This window comes from Eleutherodactylus coqui, chromosome 10 (assembly GCF_035609145.1).
Source record: "Eleutherodactylus coqui strain aEleCoq1 chromosome 10, aEleCoq1.hap1, whole genome shotgun sequence".
NCBI classification, from domain to species: domain Eukaryota; kingdom Metazoa; phylum Chordata; class Amphibia; order Anura; family Eleutherodactylidae; genus Eleutherodactylus; species Eleutherodactylus coqui.
Window position 1 is genome coordinate 37036432 of NC_089846.1, and position 21305 is coordinate 37057736.

Below are 21305 nucleotides of genomic sequence, written 5' to 3' on the forward strand. Positions count from 1 at the left end.
GCGGGACCCGCGCCTGCAGGGGAAAATGACATCCGCAGGTATTTAACTACCTGCGGGTGTCTAATGCATCCCTATGGGGCACGGATCCACGTGTGGGAAAAACACTCCGGATTTTAATTCTTAATTTCCCCATGGACATGAGGCCTAAGACTCATCTGAATTGAACAATGCAAAGGAAAACTAAAATATAAGAGATGTGATTTAAGTGATCACCACATCCATGCATAACACAGTACACCTATTGGTTTCAATGGACACTGTATAATGTTTCCTTTACTGTGCGGTGGGACTCAATGAGGGTTGAATACTTTCTGCCCAGTTCACCCACAGATTACAGCTCATCACTGGAGGTCTGAGCAGGGAAACTCCTAAAAGTAAAAGGCTTTCTTGGGTTCTGTTAGTCATGTAGCAGCAACAGTAAGATAAGTCAGGAGGACCCAGGTGTGGGTCTGAGGCAGATGGAAGGGGAGTATGGTTGTTGCTGACTATTTTATTGTTCATTTGAGGTTCTGCTGTGTCAGTTATTTTGTATATTACTGTGACTTTAAAAAGGGGGGGGGGGAATAAAGTTGAGCAGTAAGAAGAGACAGAAATGTTGTTAGTCAGTGCAGTTATGAGCGGTGTGAGAAGCTGGGGGAGCCCCCCTATGTCTGTGCAGCTATGCTGCAGTGTGAGAAGCTGGGGAAGCTCCTCTATGTCTGTGCAGCTATACTGCAGTGTGAGAAGCTGGGGATACTCCTCTGTGTCTGTGCAGCTATGCTGCAGTGTGAGAAGCTGGGGATGCTCTTCTGTGTCTGTGCAGCTATGCTGCAGTGTGAGAAGCTAGGGACACTCCTCTGAGTCTGTGCAGCTATGCTGCAGTGTGAGAATCTGGGGATGCTCCTCTGTGTCTGTGCAGCTATGGTGCAGTGTGAGAAGCTGGGGATACTCCCCTGAGTCTGCACTTCCATACTATGGAATGAGGAGCAAGGGATACTCCCTGGTGTGAGAGAAGCTCCAGTGTGCAGGATTAGCCCTACAGGTGTGAGCTTCTCAATGAGAGGGACATTTCTTTTGGAGAAAGGTTGAGCTGATTACAAGCATTTGAGAGACTTCTATCTCCTCATTTTCCCCCTCCCTTCTGTCCAACAACGATGATGTGATACAGAGCTGCCAGAGACTACATTACTGGTGACCTGGTAAGGACTTTTAAGAAACCCTTTAGATAGGCAAAAGAGGACTAACATGGAAGTTACCAGTTATTGGGTAAGGATTTTGAGAAACCTGATATACCGCTACTGAACATTTAACGTAAGACCCCTAACACGGATCCTCTAATATCCGACTGCAACAGGGTGAGTCACCCCGGAACGAGACTTTAACTGTTTATCTGTTTACATTTTACGTTTCATTACTGAAGGCATACACGTTGGCTTCCGGGACCCTCCATGCGTGGAACCTCCATGCTACCAACACTGTTCCAGATCACCTCAAACCAGGTACCAGGACCACTTCACACAGAAAATACTGTAATACTTGTCTACTAATTGAATAGTTGTGTAGTGTGGAAGCAAACATTCCGATATTGATTATGAGTAGGGATGAGCGAGTATACTCGCTAAGGCACTACTCGCTCGAGTAATGTGCCTTAGCCGAGTATCTCCCTGCTCGTCCCTAAAGATTCAGGGGCCGCCGCAGCTGACAGGTGAGTTGCGGCGGGGAGCAGGGGAGAGCGGGCGGGAGAGAGAGATCTCCCCTCCGTTCCTCCCAGCTCTCCCCGCACCGCGCCGGCCCCCGAATCTTTAGGGACGAGCAGGGAGATACTCGGCTAAGGCACATTACTCGAGCGAGTAGTGCCTTAGCGAGTATACTCGCTCATCCCTAATTATGAGTAGTCACAATAGAATCAGCACTGTGAAATATATCCACCCTGCTAGAAAGAATTAATGTAGAACATTTCACCCACCTATGAATATCAACGTAAACCTCCCATATACCAAGGACAGATAAGGAATGTGTTTACAGAGAGCGGCTACATATTACATGGCCTTGTCACATTCTCAAGAGGTCATTAATCACCACCAAACACTTACTCAGGTTCTCCTTCCAGTAAACGTCGGTACTCAGCGATTTCAGTTTCCAGAGTCTCCTTAATTCTCCACAGTGCCTCATAATCCAGTTTGTTGTTCTGTATGGTCTTTAGGATCTCCGATAACTCCTGCTCTACTACAGTTATATCGCCCTGCAATCTGCCCACTTCTTTCTTGTACCGCAGCTCAGTTTCATCAAGTTCTCCCCTTAGTGCATTCGCCTGTAATACAATTAAGTCTTTGTATCCTTCATTGCCCTTTATCGGAGAAGTCACCAAAAAACGTTGGTGAATATACAGCGATGCATTATAAATTATATACTTGATAATATCCCCCTACTAAATTATAGAGGTCACCAAGGTCATAGATTGATGTTTATGGTGCTCTGAGGGGACTTCAAATCTTGCTGTGTGACAAATCTGCTTATGTGACAAATTGATGAGTAGCTTAAAAGGGAACCTGTCATCAACTATAAGCAGCATAAACAAAGTTATGGTGCTCATACTGAGTTAATGAGTCACACTGAGCCGCAACTAGACATGGCTATACTAATTGCATAGCGTGGCCGCTATTCAAAGTTATTGGCAGCTGCAGATGTAGTGTGCCATCCTTCAATGATGGAGCTCCTACACCTACAGTTTAGGTGACGGCCAGGAGTCCAAAGAGCTGTGTCTCATACTCACCCGGTACCCCGTTATTGTGGTATCACCAAGCAAAGTCAGTGCGTGCACAGCCAGAGTGGTGACTCTTTACAGACGGCTGTACGAGTACATTCCCATTCATCTCTATGGGGGTACACACATATATGTAGTGACCCAGTACATCATACTGGTCTCCTCCATAAATGTCATACATGTATGTCTTATGATGATGCACTGTGCAAAGCTGTCTTGTCATTTCCAGTATGTGTTTGCACAGCTTTAGTGCTTGAGAGGTTAACCTTTAATAAAATCCAAAGGCTGCATGTAAATATAGCAAGTTATGTCCTGTCATGTGATGTGAGAGTTTATAAAAGTGAGTGATTGGGAGCGGAAAAGGGTCCATGTCTTCCGGAGTGTTGCTGTTCAGGAGGTCCATGTACATGGGGGCACCTTCAGCCCTCATGTGCTGAAGCATGGAAGAGGAGGAGAGATTTCCTGCATTGCTTGTGAGCTGGATGTAAGGAGAGTGAGCCCCGGAGAGAGAGCGCTTCTGTGAGTTCAAGTGTGTTTCTTCAAGGCCAGTGCAGAGGTACTATCTATCTCTTCTGATTTTCCTACGCGACTGTCTGAAATCTGGATCACCGCATAGAGGTACACCATTCATTTGTCACACCCACGCGTCTCCAAGGCTGGGTGCAGGTACTACAAGTCAATAATTTCTGTTAACACTTGTGCATCTTTAAGTCTAGAAGAACCGTGTGGAGTTACTGTAAGTTAATAATTCCTGAAGTCTGTTCATCTACCTGCACTGTGAAGACTTTTATTGAACTGCCTTGTATTGTTTCCCTTATTATTCAAGTAAAGTTTATACCAGGCTCTTACCATTCCCGGAGACCCGTGGTACTCGAAGACTGTCTGTGGCTGCATTTCTTATCCGCCGAGGGTCATACCGGCATATGCAGGAACTGTGGCGTTACGAGTGACAATTAATCCCCGTTAACCAGTATACTGGGCATTCTCTGTCCTAGGGGGTTTGAGGTGGCCTGCAGTGATATTCTGACCTTGGCTGCATGTGTCCCTCCAGGAAGGGGCATGGTAAGTGCCACCGTGACAAGTCAGCACTATACCCTCCCAGCTCCCCACGTATGTCAGGTGTCCGGGGTCTCTCTATGTAAGGGTGCATTCACACCAACGTATATCGGCTCGGTTTTCACGCCGAGCCGATATACGTTGTCCTCGTGTGCAGAGGGGGGAGGATGGAAGAGCCAGGGCCAGGGACTGTGCTCCCGCCCCCTCTCTGCCTCCTCTCCGCCCCTCTGCACTATTTGCAATGGGGAGAGGCGGGACGGGGGCGGGGCTAATTAACGGACCTTAGCCCCGTCCCCGTCCTGCCTCCTCTCATTGCAAATAGTGCAGAGGGGCGGAGAGGAGGCAGAGAGGGGGCGGGAGCACAGTTCCTGGCCATGGCTCTTCCATCCTCCCCCCCTGCACCCGAGGACAACGTATATCGGCTCGGCGTGAAAACCGAGCCGATATACGTTCGTGTGAATGCACCCGAAGGCTGCATGTAGCCCTCTGTAAAGAGTCAAGCTGGCTTTGTGTGCGCCGACTTTGCCGGGTACACCGCAGGAACTGGGTACCAGATGAGTATGAAACGATAAGTACTATAACTTAGTTTATGGTGTTTATATTGATGATGACAGGTTCTCTTTAGATTTAAAAGGATTGTCCAACCTTGGAAAAACTGATGGCTTATCCTCAGTATAGGCCATCAGTATCTGATCGGTGGGGGTCCACTATTCGTGATCCCAGCTGATTTGATGTGAGAGATACGAATGCCAGAGCTTCTTCTATTTAACATCTGAGCACAATTATGCCTGTATTACAGAATGTTGCATGGTTGTTAGCAACAGGCTTGTCCAATTGAAATTAATAGCCCTTTAGTTGGCTGATCGATAAGGATCCTGAGCGGTGGACCCCTACTAAGCACATATCGATGGCCTATACTGAGGAGAACCCATCAATTTTACAAGTTGGATAATCCCTTTAAATAAACTTCAACAGCTAGGATGTGCAATGCATGCTGGTATATAAACCCCTGCTAATCACCTGGTTTCCTGAAGTCTCCAGTTCCAGCTGCAGTCCTTGTAAGATGGTTCTCTTCTCTCGTACGTCATTTTGTGCCCTCCGAATGTCTTCATCATCCTTTGCGAGTTGCAGGGTTACAGCTTTATACTATAAAACAAAGGACACTATTACATCCCGCATAATGTGTTGTACTGGACACATGACCTTGTCAGCCAACCGCATTGATGAGATGCCGTCTATTCTGGCACCATATATAAATGTTGAAGGATATACATTATACCTGAGTTTGGAATAGAGCATCTGCCTCCTCTTTATTTTTCTTTATTATGCTCTCGTACTGCGTACGAACTCCAGACAAGATGGACGTGAGGTCCGGCCCTTGAACCGCATCAACAGCAACTTCAACTTTTCCTCCATCTAGTTTCTCTCTGAGAGCAGCAAGATCCTGCATTGCAAAATGTATGTCAGGTCACAAGCGTAAGTAAGGCCGGTTTCACATCTGCGTTGAAACATCCGGTTGAAGGTTCCGCCGCAGAACCGCATCAAAATCCTGGAACAGAAAATGCTTTTTTCTCCCCATCTAAAAGCCGGTTAATTGAACGAAAACCAAATGGACCCCATTTTAGTTAACGGGGTCCATTTAGCGCTGTTGTGAACCTATCCTGAGGATAGGGACAACCCTTTTTAGAGTTTTCTAAAACACTACCCGAAACCTTCTAAAATTGATTGCAAACTTTTCCCATGCCATATGTAAATGATATTTAAGTAGAGATGAGCGAGCATACTCGCTAAGAACAATTACTCAAGCGAGCATTGCCCTTAGCGAGTACCTGCCAGCTCGAGAGAAAAGGTTCAGGTGCCGGCGGCAGGGGAGCGGTGAGTTGGGGCAGTCAGCAGGGGGAAGCGGGAGGGAGATCTCCCCTCTGTTCCTCCCCGCTCTCCCCCGCATCTCCCTGCCCGCCGCCGGCACCCGAACCTTTTCTCTCGAGCGGGCAGGTACTCGCTAAGGGCAATGCTCGCTCGAGCAATTGCCCTTAGCGAGTATGCTCGCTTATCACTATATTTAAGGAGTCTGCTGGGTGTTTCTGCATTTTCAGGAGGTCCTGAGCTTCTCAGCGATCCCGCCTCCATGGAGTTGATTGACAGTTTTGCCAGCGGTAAGCACTTAAGGGATTTCTTACACAGAATAATTATCATTCAGATTATCGCTGGATCATGCAAATTTGAACAAGAATTGACTTCCACTTCATTGTTCTTTTTTTGCCTTCCTCTGGATCAACATTGGGGAGGCGTGGGGGAGTAATAGGCTGAACTGGATGGACATATGTCTTTTTTCGGCCTAACATACTTCCGAGAGGGAAAGGTGCACAGGAAAAAACTGGTGACGCAGTTAAACTAATTTGCATGTGGAGTGTGTACAAGAATATGCTTAACAATTCTACCAGTGGATTTCCAGCTATTAAAAATTGCTGATCTATCCACAAGATAGGCAGAGGTCCACCGGTCAGCTGTTCACTGTCACCCTGTACAGAGAAGGAAGCAGATAGCTCTATATATTGTGCAATGGCTCGGCGTGGTATTGCAAGCACAGCTTCCATTGAAATGATTGCAGTGCATAAAAGGTGGAGTGCTTTTTAGTAAATTATTAATGGTACCTGCTTGTGATCATTCTTTAGGGAGAGAAGCTCACTCTGTAGGCTGTCTACATCTGCCCTCAGGCTGTCATTAAGAACAGCATGATTTTCCTTTGCTTTTCGCAATGAGTTCAAATCCCGTTCCATAGACTGATGTAAGGCAAATTCTGTACTCCACCTAATAAAAAAACAATGTTTCTTTTCATTGTGAAGGTATAATGCATAGCAGTGCAGATTATCATTACTTCAAGGCATACCTTATGAGGATTAAAATGAATTTCCCTTAATAAGGCAAGTTTGTATAGCTTGTGTGGAGTGGGGTTCATTTATTTATGATACCGTTATTAAAAGAAGCTTAGTTCCAGGGTTTCTGCTGTGAACTAATAAAATACTCTACCTGCCATATGCCATGGAGACAAGGTCATTAGGAAGACCGAAATAGATTGGAGAAGTGCAGAACCCACTGCATACCATGGAGCATAAATTATAATGGTTGATTATTGTATATAAAGATGATATATTTCTATATATATAATGTGGAACCACCACCAGCTTGTACAATGCCTTGTTGACAACTTGGGTCCATGGTTTCATAGGGTCTGCATCATACATGAACCCTAACATCGGCCTGGAATATCTGGTATCATGACTCACTAGACGCATTGGTATCAACTACATGTTGCCAGTCCTCTAGGGTCCAGTTAGCAACCTTACGAGCCCAGGGGAGGCGCTGTGTCTGGTGTTGTGTTAACAAAGACACTCTGTTGGGTCTTCCATATCTATAGAAGCTGAAGAACGCGACACTGACCTGCGGCATATTCATGTGGTACTTCCAACATTAAATATGGATGTGATTTCTGCCATAGTTGCTTGTCTATTTGCATGGACAATTCGAGCCAGATGCTGCCGGTCATGATTATTAAGCAGCCATGGATGGTAATTAGAGCTGAGCGAGTATATTTGCTAAGGCACATTACTTGAGCGAGTAGTGCCTTAGCCAAGTATCTCCCCGCTCGTCTTTAAAGATTCGGGGGCCGGCGGGGGGCAGGGGAGAGCGGGGAGATCTCGCTCTCCCTCTCTCCCCCCCGCTGCAACTCACCTGTCACCCGCGCCGGCCCCCAAATCTTTAGAGACGAGCGGGGAGATACTCGGCTAAGGCACTACTCGCTCGAGTAATGTGCCTTAGCGAGTATACTCGCTCATCTCTCGCTCATCTCTTCAATTACGTTTTCCTGGTACATATGTGACACTACAGATGGAGGAATTTTAAATTTCCGTATGTGATCAGAAATTGAATGTCCCATCCATCTGGCATCCACTATGATGCCTCGTTCGAATTCCAATAACTCACTTCGCCTTGACATGAGCACGCTGGTCAGTGTTCAACCTAACTTACAAAATAACACCTTATACAGGTGCAGACGTTCCCAAGTGTCACCTAAGGTAACGCCACTTCATAATCAATTTAGATGCTGCTATCCCATGACTTTTAGCCCATAAGTGTATATTACTTCCACTCTGTAGCCTGCTATTACTCCTATGAGACACCTAAAGTGACTCAAATTGGCGACAACTGGTTTGGTGTTTTGACCCTGATCAGACTCCTAATTTCAATGGAACTTTCAAAAATCAGTTTGCTTACCATCAAAACAACCTGATTCACATGGAATGGAACACACAGAAATTTATGCAACAAATCTGTATGTGACGATACTCTTATTGGACTGTAGGGGAAGGTATAGGGCGCTTCTGATCAAACAACTAGGAAAATGCCCTTGCAATTGTGCAATTCTTATAGAAAAATGTGAGGACTATAGGATGTCACTTGGGTCATTGAGACATCTCACGTTGTACCGCCTGCAGCCAGGGGCGTAACTAAAGGCTCAGGTGCCCTGATGCAAAAGGTGAGCTGGGGCCCCCCCTCTATCTGTATCTGTACCCGTACCCGTACCTGTACCTAAACCATGCTGCACAGAGGCATAATTTGAAGCTTCTGGGCCACAATGCAAAACCTGTAACAGGGCCCCGTACAATAATGCTTTATTCATAGTACTGGGCTCCCTATATGGAGAAGAGAGGCCTTATGGGCCCCCTAAGGCTCCTGGGCCCGGGTGCAACCGCATGCCCTCTATAGTTATGCCCCCGCCTGCAGCGCTAGTTCTAGGCGACACCAAACTAGGCACTTGCCTAGGGTCTGCATTCTCTACAGCTGTGTTTACCAAGCTTCTCAGCCTTAGAGCACCCCTGGGAAAAAATGTACCTTGGACAACCACTGTCAAAAATCTTTCTTAGAAAATACTAAAAACAGTTGAAAACAAGAAATTTCCAATACCTATTAATTACTGTTAGCTACTATGAATTTTACAAATAGAAAAGAAAGAGGCCTGCCAGCAGCAGCCGTTGCACAATTTCTTGCTCCCTCCCAGCAGCAGTCATTGCACCCACTTCTCCCCACCTTCCAGTAGCAAATGTTTCATCTCTGCAATGGCAGTGGCCCACACATAGTCTGAAAGTAACGAAAGTGTTGTCCAATAACTTGTCCGCTACTGGCGGATAAATATGTGTTTCTCTGGTGTCGGCTCGAGCTTCCATATTTTAACTGGCAGGCCTGCATTTTATTACCATTGTGCACATGTTGAGCCTTTTCCTGAGGGCCTACCTCACTTACATGTCACTTGTGTGCTTAGTACCGTAATATAGGGGACACGTCTTTGGATGTCTGTTTGGGAGCTGCAGGGCAAGGTGAATCATTTGTAGCAGTCTCTCTAGCTGTAGTCCCTGCAGCTTTGTTCTCTCAAAGACATTGGTTCTGGCATTGTATGAAGCCTATTTTCTTGTGCTGCTGTCCCGCTCTCACACAGATTCTGCAGGACACGTTCTCTACGGCTCCCCAAGCCAACTCCTCACTCCTTTGGCAACTCTCTCTCGGCAATGCAGTCTCTCTTATAGGGGTTCTGTCATTAAAAAAAAAAATCAATACTTACCTATTCCTCCCCAGGCATTCTACTTACCACATCTTCTCTCCGCCCATCTCCTGGCTCCTGCAGTCCCCCAGGTCACCTTTCCTCCAGCTGGCCGATTCTTCTTCTTCCAGTGACAAAGCGTCCATTCTCTGCAATCTCTTTCCTTTAGGTCAATGTACGCTACGTCACTAGTGACAGGGAATGCTGAGCTACTGCCAAGACTGCGCATGCACGCTGTCTTGCAACAATGGTATATGAACACTCATGGTGAGACAGCGCGCATAGCTTGGCATTCCTTACTAGGCAGGGAATGCTATGTCACTAGTGACATACAGGCCTGCAGGAAGGAGATTGCTGAGAATGAACGCTCCAAAACAAGAGGATCGGTCCAGCTTGCGGTGAGGTGACGCGGGGGACTGCAGGAGCCAGGAGAAGATTGACGAGGAGAAGATGCAGTAAGAAGACTGCCTGGGGAGGAATAGGTATTGATTTTTTTTCTTCTAATGACAAAACCCCTTTAAGGCTCAGTACCACTAGAATTGCTTTCCAATTTGCAGCTCTCTATGATCTCAGATCCTCCAGATCTCCCACCTGATGTTTGCAGCCAATGGGAAGTCACATACAACATTCCATAGAGAAATACACTAACTGCAGTAATGTATGACAGCCAGTAGAGGTCGCCCTTATACCATCCAAATTACATTACAATATATAACTATAGGATCCATAATAGAGTTCATAGCAGCTCAAACACGAACCTGGACTTTCACAATTACACCATACCCCCCATCTTCAAAGCAGCTGCTGCCCCATAACTGCTCACATTATTACCCCAGCAGCAGTGTGATTGGAAAATGATTTGCCAGCCAGCTTCCCCCAGTAATCAAAATGTGTGTGTTTCTATACTTTGGTGGTGGAAGACGCAGCTTTTCTCTTTCTCCGCATGCTTCTTTCTAGTAAGGCAGCATGACTAGAAGCTGTGGCAGTACTTTTGGCTAGCTCTTATTGCTGATTCCCATAATTTCCTAGCCTGGGTGTTACGGCACTCCTAGTGGGCTCTCAGGGCGCCCTATTGGTTGGGAATCACTGCTCTAAAAGACCCCTGAGGATAGGAACCCCGGGGGCAATCTAAACTGATCCAGCATTATTTAGCAGTGGATGGTGGTATTATTTGGGAATATATTGATGTATTACTGTATGTGAAGAGTTACTATATGGCAGCATTATGTGTTTTGTTTTTTTAGTATTATTTGGATGCTTCACATTATATGGGCTAAAATTGCATTAAAAATCTGGCTAAAAATTGGAATGGAGGGAACTAATCCAGGATCCCAATTTCTATCAAACCAGCCCTGCATAAGCCTTCTGATATAGTATGCTATGCATTTCTTATACTTACTTCTCCTTGAGGTCATCTGCAGCCAGTCTGCCGTTATCAATAGCCAGTAAGAGCTTTGTATTCTCAGAGACTGAATCTGTAATCTGAAAGTAGAAGGTCATAGTTTGACTTTTAAACAGCATTTCCTCGTACAACAAGAAATAGTTGGAAATATGGTGAAGGGTTAATATTTTATTCTGGATGACCAATGCAGTGCGAATAGGGACGATCGACCACATTGTTACCCCGTGACCGCTCTCTGATTCGCTTTTGGACAGGGATGCCTTCGCCTGGACTCTCTGCACCCTGGTGTGACTGAACCCCATTATAACATAACTGAAACCCACAGAAAGAAAAGCAATAAACGCATCACATATAAGAAAGTGAAATTGCGTTAAACTCCAGTAAGCATCCTATTTCCTATTACACTGCCTTCCGATAAAAGAGGATCTGATGCCGATGTACCTGAAGGGACTGAATGGCCTCTTTGTGTAATATGTAAATTCTGTACATAATATGTAAATGTTATAGAAATAAGGAATAATGAGAACACTATTCCCGGCGGCGGGATGTAGATCTCAACGTCTAAGGTCAATTCTTGCTTATTTATTAAAGAATTGCAATCAGAACAATTTTCCTACATACAGATGTATTTTTCTTTCTTGGACTCTTAGGGCTTCTTCAGATGACTGTATTTGTGCAGAGAAGAGAACTCATTGATGTCAACGGGTTCGCTCTAATGAACGTGTTTTGCATGCGTATTTCGTGCACACGCATAAAATCGGTCCTGCTTAGAGATGAGCGAGCGTACTCGCTTTGGCAAACTACTCGAGCGAGTAGTGCCTTATCTGAGTACCTGCCCGCTCGTCTCTAAAGATTCGGGTGCCGGCGGAGGAGAGCGGTGAGTTGCGGGAGTGAGCAGGGAGGAGCGGGGCGGGGGGGAGAGAGTGAGTGAGAACTCACTCCCCCCGTTCCTCCCCGCTTTTCCCCGCCCCCCGCCGGCACCCGAATCTTTAGAGACGAGCCGGCAGGTACTCGCATAAGGCACTACTCGCTCGAGTAGTTTGCCTTAGCGAGTACGCTCGCTCATCTTTAGTCCTGCTCTATTTTCCTGCCTAATTGTGCACCAAGGACCCCATTGACGTCTTAGGGAGGTGAGCAAATATGCAGTTCTGTGGGAGAAAGGACACATCAGGATCTCATTAGGCTACATAGCCTTTTAAATCATGGTAGCAGTGCACCGCGCATGTGAATTAGCCTTGCGTGCAAAAAAGTACAGTACTATGCGCTAGAAGTACCGCTGGATTTGGGTGCCTCCTTCCTACTAATGCTCTTTATAATGGCCATCAGCACATCACATCTGTCAGCAGCTTTAACCATGGGGCAATAGATGCACCTGCACTGCGCCTCCTGGCAGCGGCACCACTATCAAGAATTTCTGCATCCTCAGTTGAAAAGTATTGTGCAAGTTAAAAAGTAATAAACCAAGATATTTTCGCCTCTCGCTGCTCCGGCTCCTGGTCTCCACTCACTTCTGGCTTTAGTGCATGGCAGTCTAGTTACCATTGAAGCTAGTGATTGGCTGCAGAGGTCACACACCTAGACAGGTACATGACTCCTCAAGTAGAAAGTAAGTGGGAAGCCATGAAGGGAGTGCACCCTGCTGTGTTAGGTGAGTATAAGCTTTTATTACTTTTTTAGGCTGAAAAAGTTTGGGAATGGAGGGGCCAGGGGGCACAGGCAAGGGATCCACAGGGTATGCCTGCACAGGGCCCACTAGGGGGTATCAGAATAGTCCTGACTTTAGTCCTCTCTCTACTGATGGGATACAGATCCTGCATACAATAAGGCGTTAGCCCATTACATTACAGTGCTATTCCCATCCTGTCAGAGAAAGTGGTGCCAGAGGTGGGACTTCTACTAATCTTGAGAATGAAGGAGGCACAGCGCTGCTTTAGAGCTGTGGCCCCTTCATTTTTAGGATTGTGAAGGTCCCAGAGTTTGAACCTCACTATACTGCCATCCTATTATGAGATGGGAATAACCGTTGATTTCCATGTCCCAAATTCATGTTGGGTAGCTCCATACAGAATAACCCAACTGGATAGAACTCATCTATGTGCTGATCCACCAGTACGGCAGAAATCCGAGGCTCAGCTTCGCACTACTGCTATCGATTCTACTAGAAATACATGGCAGATTTTTAGGTAGACATATACTTTATATATGCTTTCTCATGATTTGGGAAGGTGTTTTTAAGAAAAGTTTCAAATATTTTTAACTAACAAGTATAAATGGTTACTGCCCTTCCTTGGAACATCTTAGATCAAGCTTTTAGTGTGAACCCATGTAATCATTCCATCATTATGTGCACCATATTTTTCTTTGCGCCTCACCTGCTTGCTGAGAGTATTAATCAGTGTGAAGTAATCACTGTAGTCTTTCTTAACCCCGGTGTCCTCCGATAATTTCTCTCGAATTTTTATCTCTAATTGTTGGTTTGATTTTTCCAGGGCACAAACATTCTCCAAGTAGCTGGCGAGACGATTGTTGAGGTTCTGCATCACCTCCCTCTCATTAGGTCCATGGGCCAGTGGAGAATGGGGCACTTGAGCTGGAGAGACAACCCAAGGTCTTCCATTATACGAGACACTAGCTGAGGAGGTCCTTAGCTTAGCAGGGCTTCCACGGGGAGAACACAGGGTAGCCATAGGAGCTTGTGTGGACTCTGCATAGAGAGAAATGAAAGTGAAATATAGTAAGTGATACCAGTATATATGCTAAGGAAACTACCGGGGAATGCCAGTGTTTTCATCCGCCCATGTCCGGCATTAGCTGCCTGCACAGGTGGCACAGTGTACCAGCCGCCAGCTTGTAGCAGGGTGTGATAGCCTCTTAGCAAGTGGTGTGGGCAGAGGAGATATAAAGATAAAAAAGTTGTCTTGTAGATATGCTGTCTTCAATAAACATATACAGTAATTGCTTTTTATGGGGTAGAGTGTAGGCACAATTTTATTCAGGTTATGTACTTTACCATTCAGTCGTTGGCTCATGTTTAGACTGGACAATTATCATTCGCTTTCGCTCAGTGAACAATTTTTGAAGATAATCATTCCATGTAAAAGGGCCTTAAAGGGGTGGTCCCACGAAATTAAGTTATTCCCTATCCACAGGTTAGGGGGCAACTAGCTGATAGTTGGAAGTTTTCTTTTTGCGGGACAACCCCTTTAAGGACTAGACCTCCCATGCATCGGGGACACATGTTCTACATGAAAAAAAACTTGGAGCATGCACTAATCTAGTCCAATTTGCAGATAAGACAAACCCATTCAAGTCAATGGGGAGGCACGAACGCTATCTATAAGTTGACCGTATTTCATGGATGTGCTGCTAAGAGATGCAGAAAAGTTTTTTTTAGTGGGTGTAGAAGATGGATGACCTACGGAAGTAAAAAAAAAACAAACAAAAAAAAACATATGAACGACATATGGAACAGCACACAGATGAAAAATGGCCATTTTTTGCAGATACGACATGGACAAATTTTCAAGTGCTTGTGTGAATTCGGCCTCATCCTAATAACTACATCAATGGGTCCATAGTTGTTTATGAAAGAAAACAATAGGAGATTGCAGACGGAGGGAAGCACATAAAAGATGACAATGGAGGCACAAGGTTTTCTTTTCCTCCTTAAGCCAAGACCTAGTCAGGAAAAGAAATTCCCGAATGACCACGATGTCCCCAATATGTCATTGCTGAAGGCTCGGGGACACCTAAATCAGATCGAAGTCAAAAACATGGTGAAGCAGACAGCAACTGTCAGTTCTCCGGCCATTTTACTTATTCTTCCTCTTTCTTGTAGTCGGTTTATATGACATTTTGGTCTTCGGGACGGGATGTTGTTATGGTAACTTTTTGCATAATTTGAATAAGCTGACGCCAAGGAATCCCGTATGCATTTATGACCGTTCTGCCTCCAATAAAACACCTTTTGTTGGTTGAGACAAAAGAATGAAACTCAGCATTTCGCAACTAGACAACGGACATGCTTTGTGGCAAAAAGTGCTGTAAGAGCAGTGAGACCATGGAACTCTCTGCCTGAGGACGTGGTGATGCCAAACACTCTAAAAGAGTTCAAGAGGAGCCTGGACACCTTTCTTGAGTGTAACAATATTACATGTTATAGTCACTGATTACTTCAGAAGGGTCGTTGAATCAGGGATTATTCTGACTGCCAGATTGGAGTCGGTAAGGAATTTTTTCCCGCCAAAGTGAAAAAAATTGGCTTCTACTTCATTGAGTTTTTTTGCCTTTCTCTGGATCAACATTGGATGGGGCGGGGTGGGGGGTTAATAGGCTGTTTCATAAATCTGTCCTTGTTTGTCTGTCTATATGTGAAGCCAGCGAGAGAAAGTTCAGTTCCCTTTAATACTTTCTGAAATAAGGACAATGTAGATACTTCAGACACTAGAGGGTCCCCGATTCCTGCGGTCCTCCATGCCATTGCCCACCCATAAAAATGTCATAGTATGGGCAGAAACACGCGAGTGTTTGCACAAATATGCTCCCTGCAGCGCATTTGTGCATGGACGAGGTTTGAAGAGCAACATAATCAGATTTTTGCACGCATGTCTGCGCATATTACTGTAATTTTTGCGCACCCAAGGCCAGTTCACACGCCCGTGGGGTTTAATGGCTATTTAAGCCTGGTAAGGTCCAGTGGTCTTCTTTTTCTGCATATTGAGCAGCGTTTCAGCTTTCCCCTTGAATATTTGCACACCAGCCATAGTCTTACATAGCAGTGTCGCTGGAAAATAGAGCAGGTCCTATTGCACAAAACGCGCTAACGAGAGCAAACCCATTAAAATCAATGGGTTCTATTCTCTGTATTTAGCGCCCGCAGATTTTGCATGCACAATAATGTGAGCCAACAGGGCCGGGTGATGCCACCCTGTACAATGCAAAATCCTGCAGTACATGCTATTACATATGAAACACCTACTGGAAACCTACAGCTATGAAGTTTCCCATGCACGGCTTAGCTTGGGTTGTAGACAATGGCCATTGTAATACCCTACAACTTTTAGGCTGCATATTTCCACAGTTGACAGCTTGTACCCCAAGGGCAACCACCTGTACTGTATATTTCCCATGCTATATGACCTCACTAGAGCCAATACAATAGAAAGACGAGGATCATCCGATGGAAAAAAGGAACCTATTCCAGTCTACCTACAGCAAAATCTCATTGAGACAACGGGCTACAAAGCATATGTATGTGCAGCTCATGGTTTCCAATGGGTTCTTTCACATGAGAGGTGTTGTGTAGAGATGAGCGAGTATACTCGCTAAGGCACATTACTCGAGCGAGTAGTGCCTTAGCCGAGTATCTCCCCGCTCGTCTCTAAAGATTCGGGGGCCGGCGGGGGGCGGGGAGCGGCGGGGGAGAGCGGGGAGGAACGGAGGGGAGATCTCTCTCTCCCTCTCCCCTCCCCCCTGCTCCCCGCCGCAACTCACCTGTCACCCGCGCCGGCCCCCGAATCTTTAGAGACGAGCGGGGAGATATTCGGCTAAGGCACTACTCGCTCGAGTAATGTGCCTTAGCGAGTATACTCGCTCATCTCTAAGTGTTGTGTAGCCTGAACGAACCCATTGGAAACCCTGGGCTTCACATATATGCATTTTGTAGCGAGATTTTGTAGCCCGTGTGAAGAGGCCTTAGGGTGGATTCACACAAGCGTTACGCAGAGAATAGAATCCATTGATAGCAACGGGTTCATTCTCATTTTACTTTTCTGCGTGCGTGAAAAAAAAACGCAGCATACTCTATTTTGTGTGCATTTGCGCACTAAATGGCCCAAGAGAAGTTTAGGGGACGTGCACACATACGGACTCAATACCCGCGTGATTGTGCAATATGCTGCGGGAAAAAGAACACATCTGGAACTTATTAGGCTAATAGTTAAAATCATGGCGGGGTTGTGTTGCGCGCTCTTGTGACATGGCCCTGCTACTGCAAAAAGTATGGTAATGTGCACATAAACACGCACAAAAGCTTGTTGTTCATGGTGGAAATTCGCTGTGCTTACGCAAGCATTTTTGCGCCTACAGTCGTGTGAATACGACCTAAGGGCGGCTTCACATGGGCGTATGCACAATTGGGTATGACTCAATGCACCGTTTTTGCGCTATTGGCTTATTTTACTGTACGTTTTGTGCTCACAGCCAGGGTATGCTTTTTTGCGCACGGGACACAACCACGCCCCGCTTTAAATAGCTATATAACCTTATGAGTTCCAGGTGTTTTTCTCCTGCGGAATTATTGCGCATCCCATTGTGCATTGTGCACATTTGCAAAACCCCCAGTAGGCTTCTATGGGGAGCTTTAGTGCATAAATATGCACAAACGTATAACAAGCTGCGTTTTTTCTGCATGCGTGAAATGCGTACGCAAATAAGGTAAGTGGGAATGAGTCCATTGAAATCAATGGGTTCTGTTCTCTGCGCATTGCCCGCACAAATTTTGTGCATGCAAATGCACCTATGTGAAGCCACCCTGGTGCTGATGTGGCCCTTGGGCCCCTTTGACACCCCTGCTCTATGGGGACAAAATGATTATTCATTCCTCATTCACGTTAATCGCTGTCAACAGCACATTCCCCGTTCACACAGAAACGTGCTGCTCACAACAATTATTTTTTAGGCTGCACAAAACATGTGATCAGTCGACGATCAAGAATTTACTTGTTCAGCTGTTCACTGCTGTGTTTCCACAGGGTAATGATCACGTGAATCAGTGTTCCAAGGAATGCTATGTTTTCTCCTTAGGGAGAGCGCCTAGAAGGTGAGCAGACTTATAAGGCCATGCATGCTCCTCTGGGTAATATGCAAATAAAGGAAATGGAACAATACCTCTGCAGCGCCACCTATTAGAAGGCAGCATTCTTGCAAGTCAATGTTAGACTCTTTATACAGGCCTTGTAACAATGACTGGAAATTCTGGCTTAGCCTTTAATTCCCAGCCATTGTTACAAGGCTTGTATAAAGAGTCTAATAATGTTGCCTTCCAATAGGTGGCGCTGCAGAGGTACTGTTACATCTCCCTTAACAGTGTTTTAATGAACAGCTCCTGCCTCCCAACTTTTGAACAATAACGTTTTGCAGCAATTGCTACACGTGCCGTGGCAATTTTTCATGGCAGATTATGCCCCTTTAATAGTGCCCCTGCATGCCCCCCTCAGTAATGTCCCCTTATAGGTAGCCTAATGTTGTTATTGCTATAGCCAATCCCCTGCCTCAGGCTTTATTCACACGAGTGTATATCAGCCATGTTTCATGTCCAACCGATATATGCGACCAACTGAGGCATTGGTTCAATGTATTTGTTCACACGGGCGAATATACGGCGTGTAAAAACATTGCACCATAAAAAAATGGAACATACGTGTCCGAAATATGCACCGCCTCCCATAGACTCCTATAGGAGCTGGAAAAAAAAGGGAGGGGGAGGCAGTTTAGCAGCCTCCAATGCTGCGAAAAGCTTACAGGTGCCACTTTATAGGCATTGGAAGTCATTCCGAGGATTTATGCAGAGCGAGGGCTTTCCTTGATGCGACATATTTTTTCGCTTAAAACGTCACAATTGGCCATCTGAATGGACGCGAAAAAGCTAATTAAGCATGGGACTTGTTCACGAAAAAATCGTCCATTCATGCGAATTTACAGCGCGGGGAAGAGCCACCAGCATTGGTATGGCCGAAGCCGTAATTGTCCACAGCAATCACGTGTTAAATGGCACATGATTATGCTACCGGGGAACGAGTGCCGTATAGGAATGGCACTGACGAAAGTGGTGGTATTCCGTGAAAGTATAGGTTTTTTTTTAATTTAGCCCATTGCAGGACCTATTTAATGTTGTGTAGCTACGGCTTATCTTTTGGGTAAGGCTTATAGTTCAACCCCACCCAACCCAAAAAAATAATCAGGATAGGGCTTATTTTGAGGGTAGGTCCTACTTTCAGGAAAACAGTATTTACTTTATAGGAGTTAGGGCTTTTTCACATTGGGCATGATTTTGTCCCGTTATGCGGTCCGGATAATCATGGCCACATAACAGGACAAAACAAAACCATTGATTTTAATGGTTCCCTTCTCGTTAGCGGTTAATTTAACGGGCAAGGAAAGGTAGGACATGCTCTATCTTGTACTTAATCAATACCATAATATGCATTTAAATCAATGCCATAACAGGATGAAAAAGCACATACATGGAGTGATTAATTTGCACTTAAAATAATAGCAGTACAAGATGAGTAGTGGAGTAAATACATAAATAGTCCGCTGATAAGGAATGTGAAAGTTTTATGGCATGGCATGTTGTTATGGCATTGATTTAACTGAAAATTAATCACACCAGGTCTGTGCCTGTTCATATGTATGTATAAATACATGTTTCTTCAGATCTATTCCATAAGCCTGAGGAAGAACCCTAAGTAGGGGTGAAAGCTCGCTATAACATCATGTATTTTTGTTAGCCATTAAAAGGTATCATATCTACAAGATTACTTGGTTTCTCTTACTGAGATCAATCACATTTTGCTCTACTGGCTAACACGGTACCAAACTTTTTTTTGTTATAGGTAGATATGAGATAGATGGATTATATATAGTCTGTATTACTCAATTATCGTTCTGTTAGTTTAACAATATGTATGTATTCACAACTATAAAGTCCTCCTAAAGGATGGCACTTGTGGTGCCACACTGGTTAGTATTCTTGCCTCCCAGCCGCTTGGTGTCTTGGCATTCAAAATCGATCAAGAATAGAGATGAGCGAGTATACTCGCTAAGGCACATTACTCGAGCGAGTAGTGCCTTAGCCGAGTATCTCCCCGCTCGTCTCTAAAGATTCGGGGGCCGGCGCCGGTGACAGGTGAGTTGTGGGGGAGGGAGAGATCTCCCCTCCGTTCCTCCCCGCTCTCCCCGCCGGTCCCCGAATCTTTAGAGACGAGCGGGGAGATACTCAGCTAAGGCACTACTCGCTCGAGTAATGTGCCTTAGCGAGTATACTCGCTCATCTCTAATCAAGAACATTATGTGCATATTGTTTTCCTCTTCTCTCCTTGTTGGTTTCTGTCTGTACATTCTCTGAAAACATACTGATACGTTGATTGGCTTCCTATGAAATGCTTTGTGGACTGGGGCTGATGTGTGTGATGACAAGCCCTGTGCTACAGAATATGGAAGCAACATGACGTAAATGAATAAAACAGCGACAGAACCCCACCATACAGAAGTTACAAGAACTCTGACTGAAATGCAAAAAAACTGCTTTTTAGTAATACAAATGTGGCTGATATAATGATGATCTAATTGCACATAAGATAATGTAATAATATCTATATAATAAAACGAAGCAAATCAATTCCAGCTTGTTAGGCTACAGGAACTTCTAGACTCCAATCCATGTCATAAGTAGAAGTGAAATAAAATTGCCATAATAGAAGCAACACCAAAAAGCCTGCCAACTCCGCACTGCTGATTCTGCGTAATAATGCATTTATATGAGCCATCAATAAAACGCTGATATGAGTCAGATCGCACGACTCAGGTGTTCTAGACAGGAAAGTCAGCCTACTTACCTACCTTCTCCAGATAGATCCTTTGAGAGCTGTGAGCGCAGCTGTGCTGTGTACACTTTATATAGCAGGGGAGGCATCACACCCACAAGGGAGGGGGTGTCCTGAGCTCATTTACTACCTGCTAAATGCTTCTTACTGAAGTCAGTAACAGCAGCCCTGTACAGAAAAGGTGATAGCTACCCATTGAGATCAATGCGTTCTGTTCTATTCAAAAACGTGCGCAAATACGTCCGTGTGAAGCCGCCATTATACTGTATATACAGTCCCTCTTTCCTTGTTCCTGGGATGCTTGAGAAAGAAGTTAAACAGTGAAGCCCCCCCCCCCCAAATGAGGAAAAAACTATATATATTGGACTGTTAGGCAGTTTGCCTGTATTCTGCTTGTGCAATACAACAGCATACTCACACCAGAACACTCCAGTGATTAAATGCTGTATCAGAACCAAGCTCCTAACATAAATACAGCACCAGAACCAAGCTCAGTACTTAAATATAGCACTAGAACCTGGGTCATAACATAAATATAGTACCAAACATATAACAAATCCAGCATGAAACAACCTCACAACATACATACAATACCGGAATCAAGCTCATAACAAAAATGCATCCTCAGAACCAAGCTCACAGCATAAACACATTAGGAATTGTGTTGGGAGTGCCAATTGGCTATCAACCATCAAAACTGACCGGAGGTTCCAACGCAGATGTAAAACCACTAAGGATGAGCGAGTATACTCGCTAAGGCACTACTCGTTCGAGTAATGTGCCTTAGACGAGTGTCTCCCTGCTCATCCTTAAAGATTCGGGGGGGCGGGGAGCTGTGGGGGAGAGCGGGGAGGAACGGAGGGGAGATCTCTCTCTCCCTCTCTCCCGCCCGCTCTCCCCTGC

General features: G+C 45.3%; 1 protein-coding gene across 2 annotated transcripts in view; it reads right to left on the reverse strand.

Annotated features, from left to right (window-relative positions):
* LOC136580338 (keratin, type I cytoskeletal 18-like) overlaps positions 1-20439 on the reverse strand; it is a 28228-nt gene extending 7789 nt beyond the window's left edge. Inside the window, exons 1-7 of one of the 2 annotated variants that reach the window (XM_066580820.1) lie at positions 20415-20439; positions 13170-13501; positions 10795-10877; positions 6454-6610; positions 5079-5243; positions 4820-4945; positions 2073-2290 (exon numbers count right to left, since the gene is read on the reverse strand). In XM_066580820.1, coding sequence (XP_066436917.1) covers positions 2073-2290; positions 4820-4945; positions 5079-5243; positions 6454-6610; positions 10795-10877; positions 13170-13484 — 1064 coding nt within the window. In that variant the 5' untranslated portion in view covers positions 13485-13501; positions 20415-20439. The remainder of the gene's footprint in view (positions 1-2072; positions 2291-4819; positions 4946-5078; positions 5244-6453; positions 6611-10794; positions 10878-13169; positions 13502-20414) is intronic. The other variant, XM_066580821.1, reaches the window with a different exon arrangement.
* Between the last annotated feature and the right edge of the window lie 866 nt (positions 20440-21305).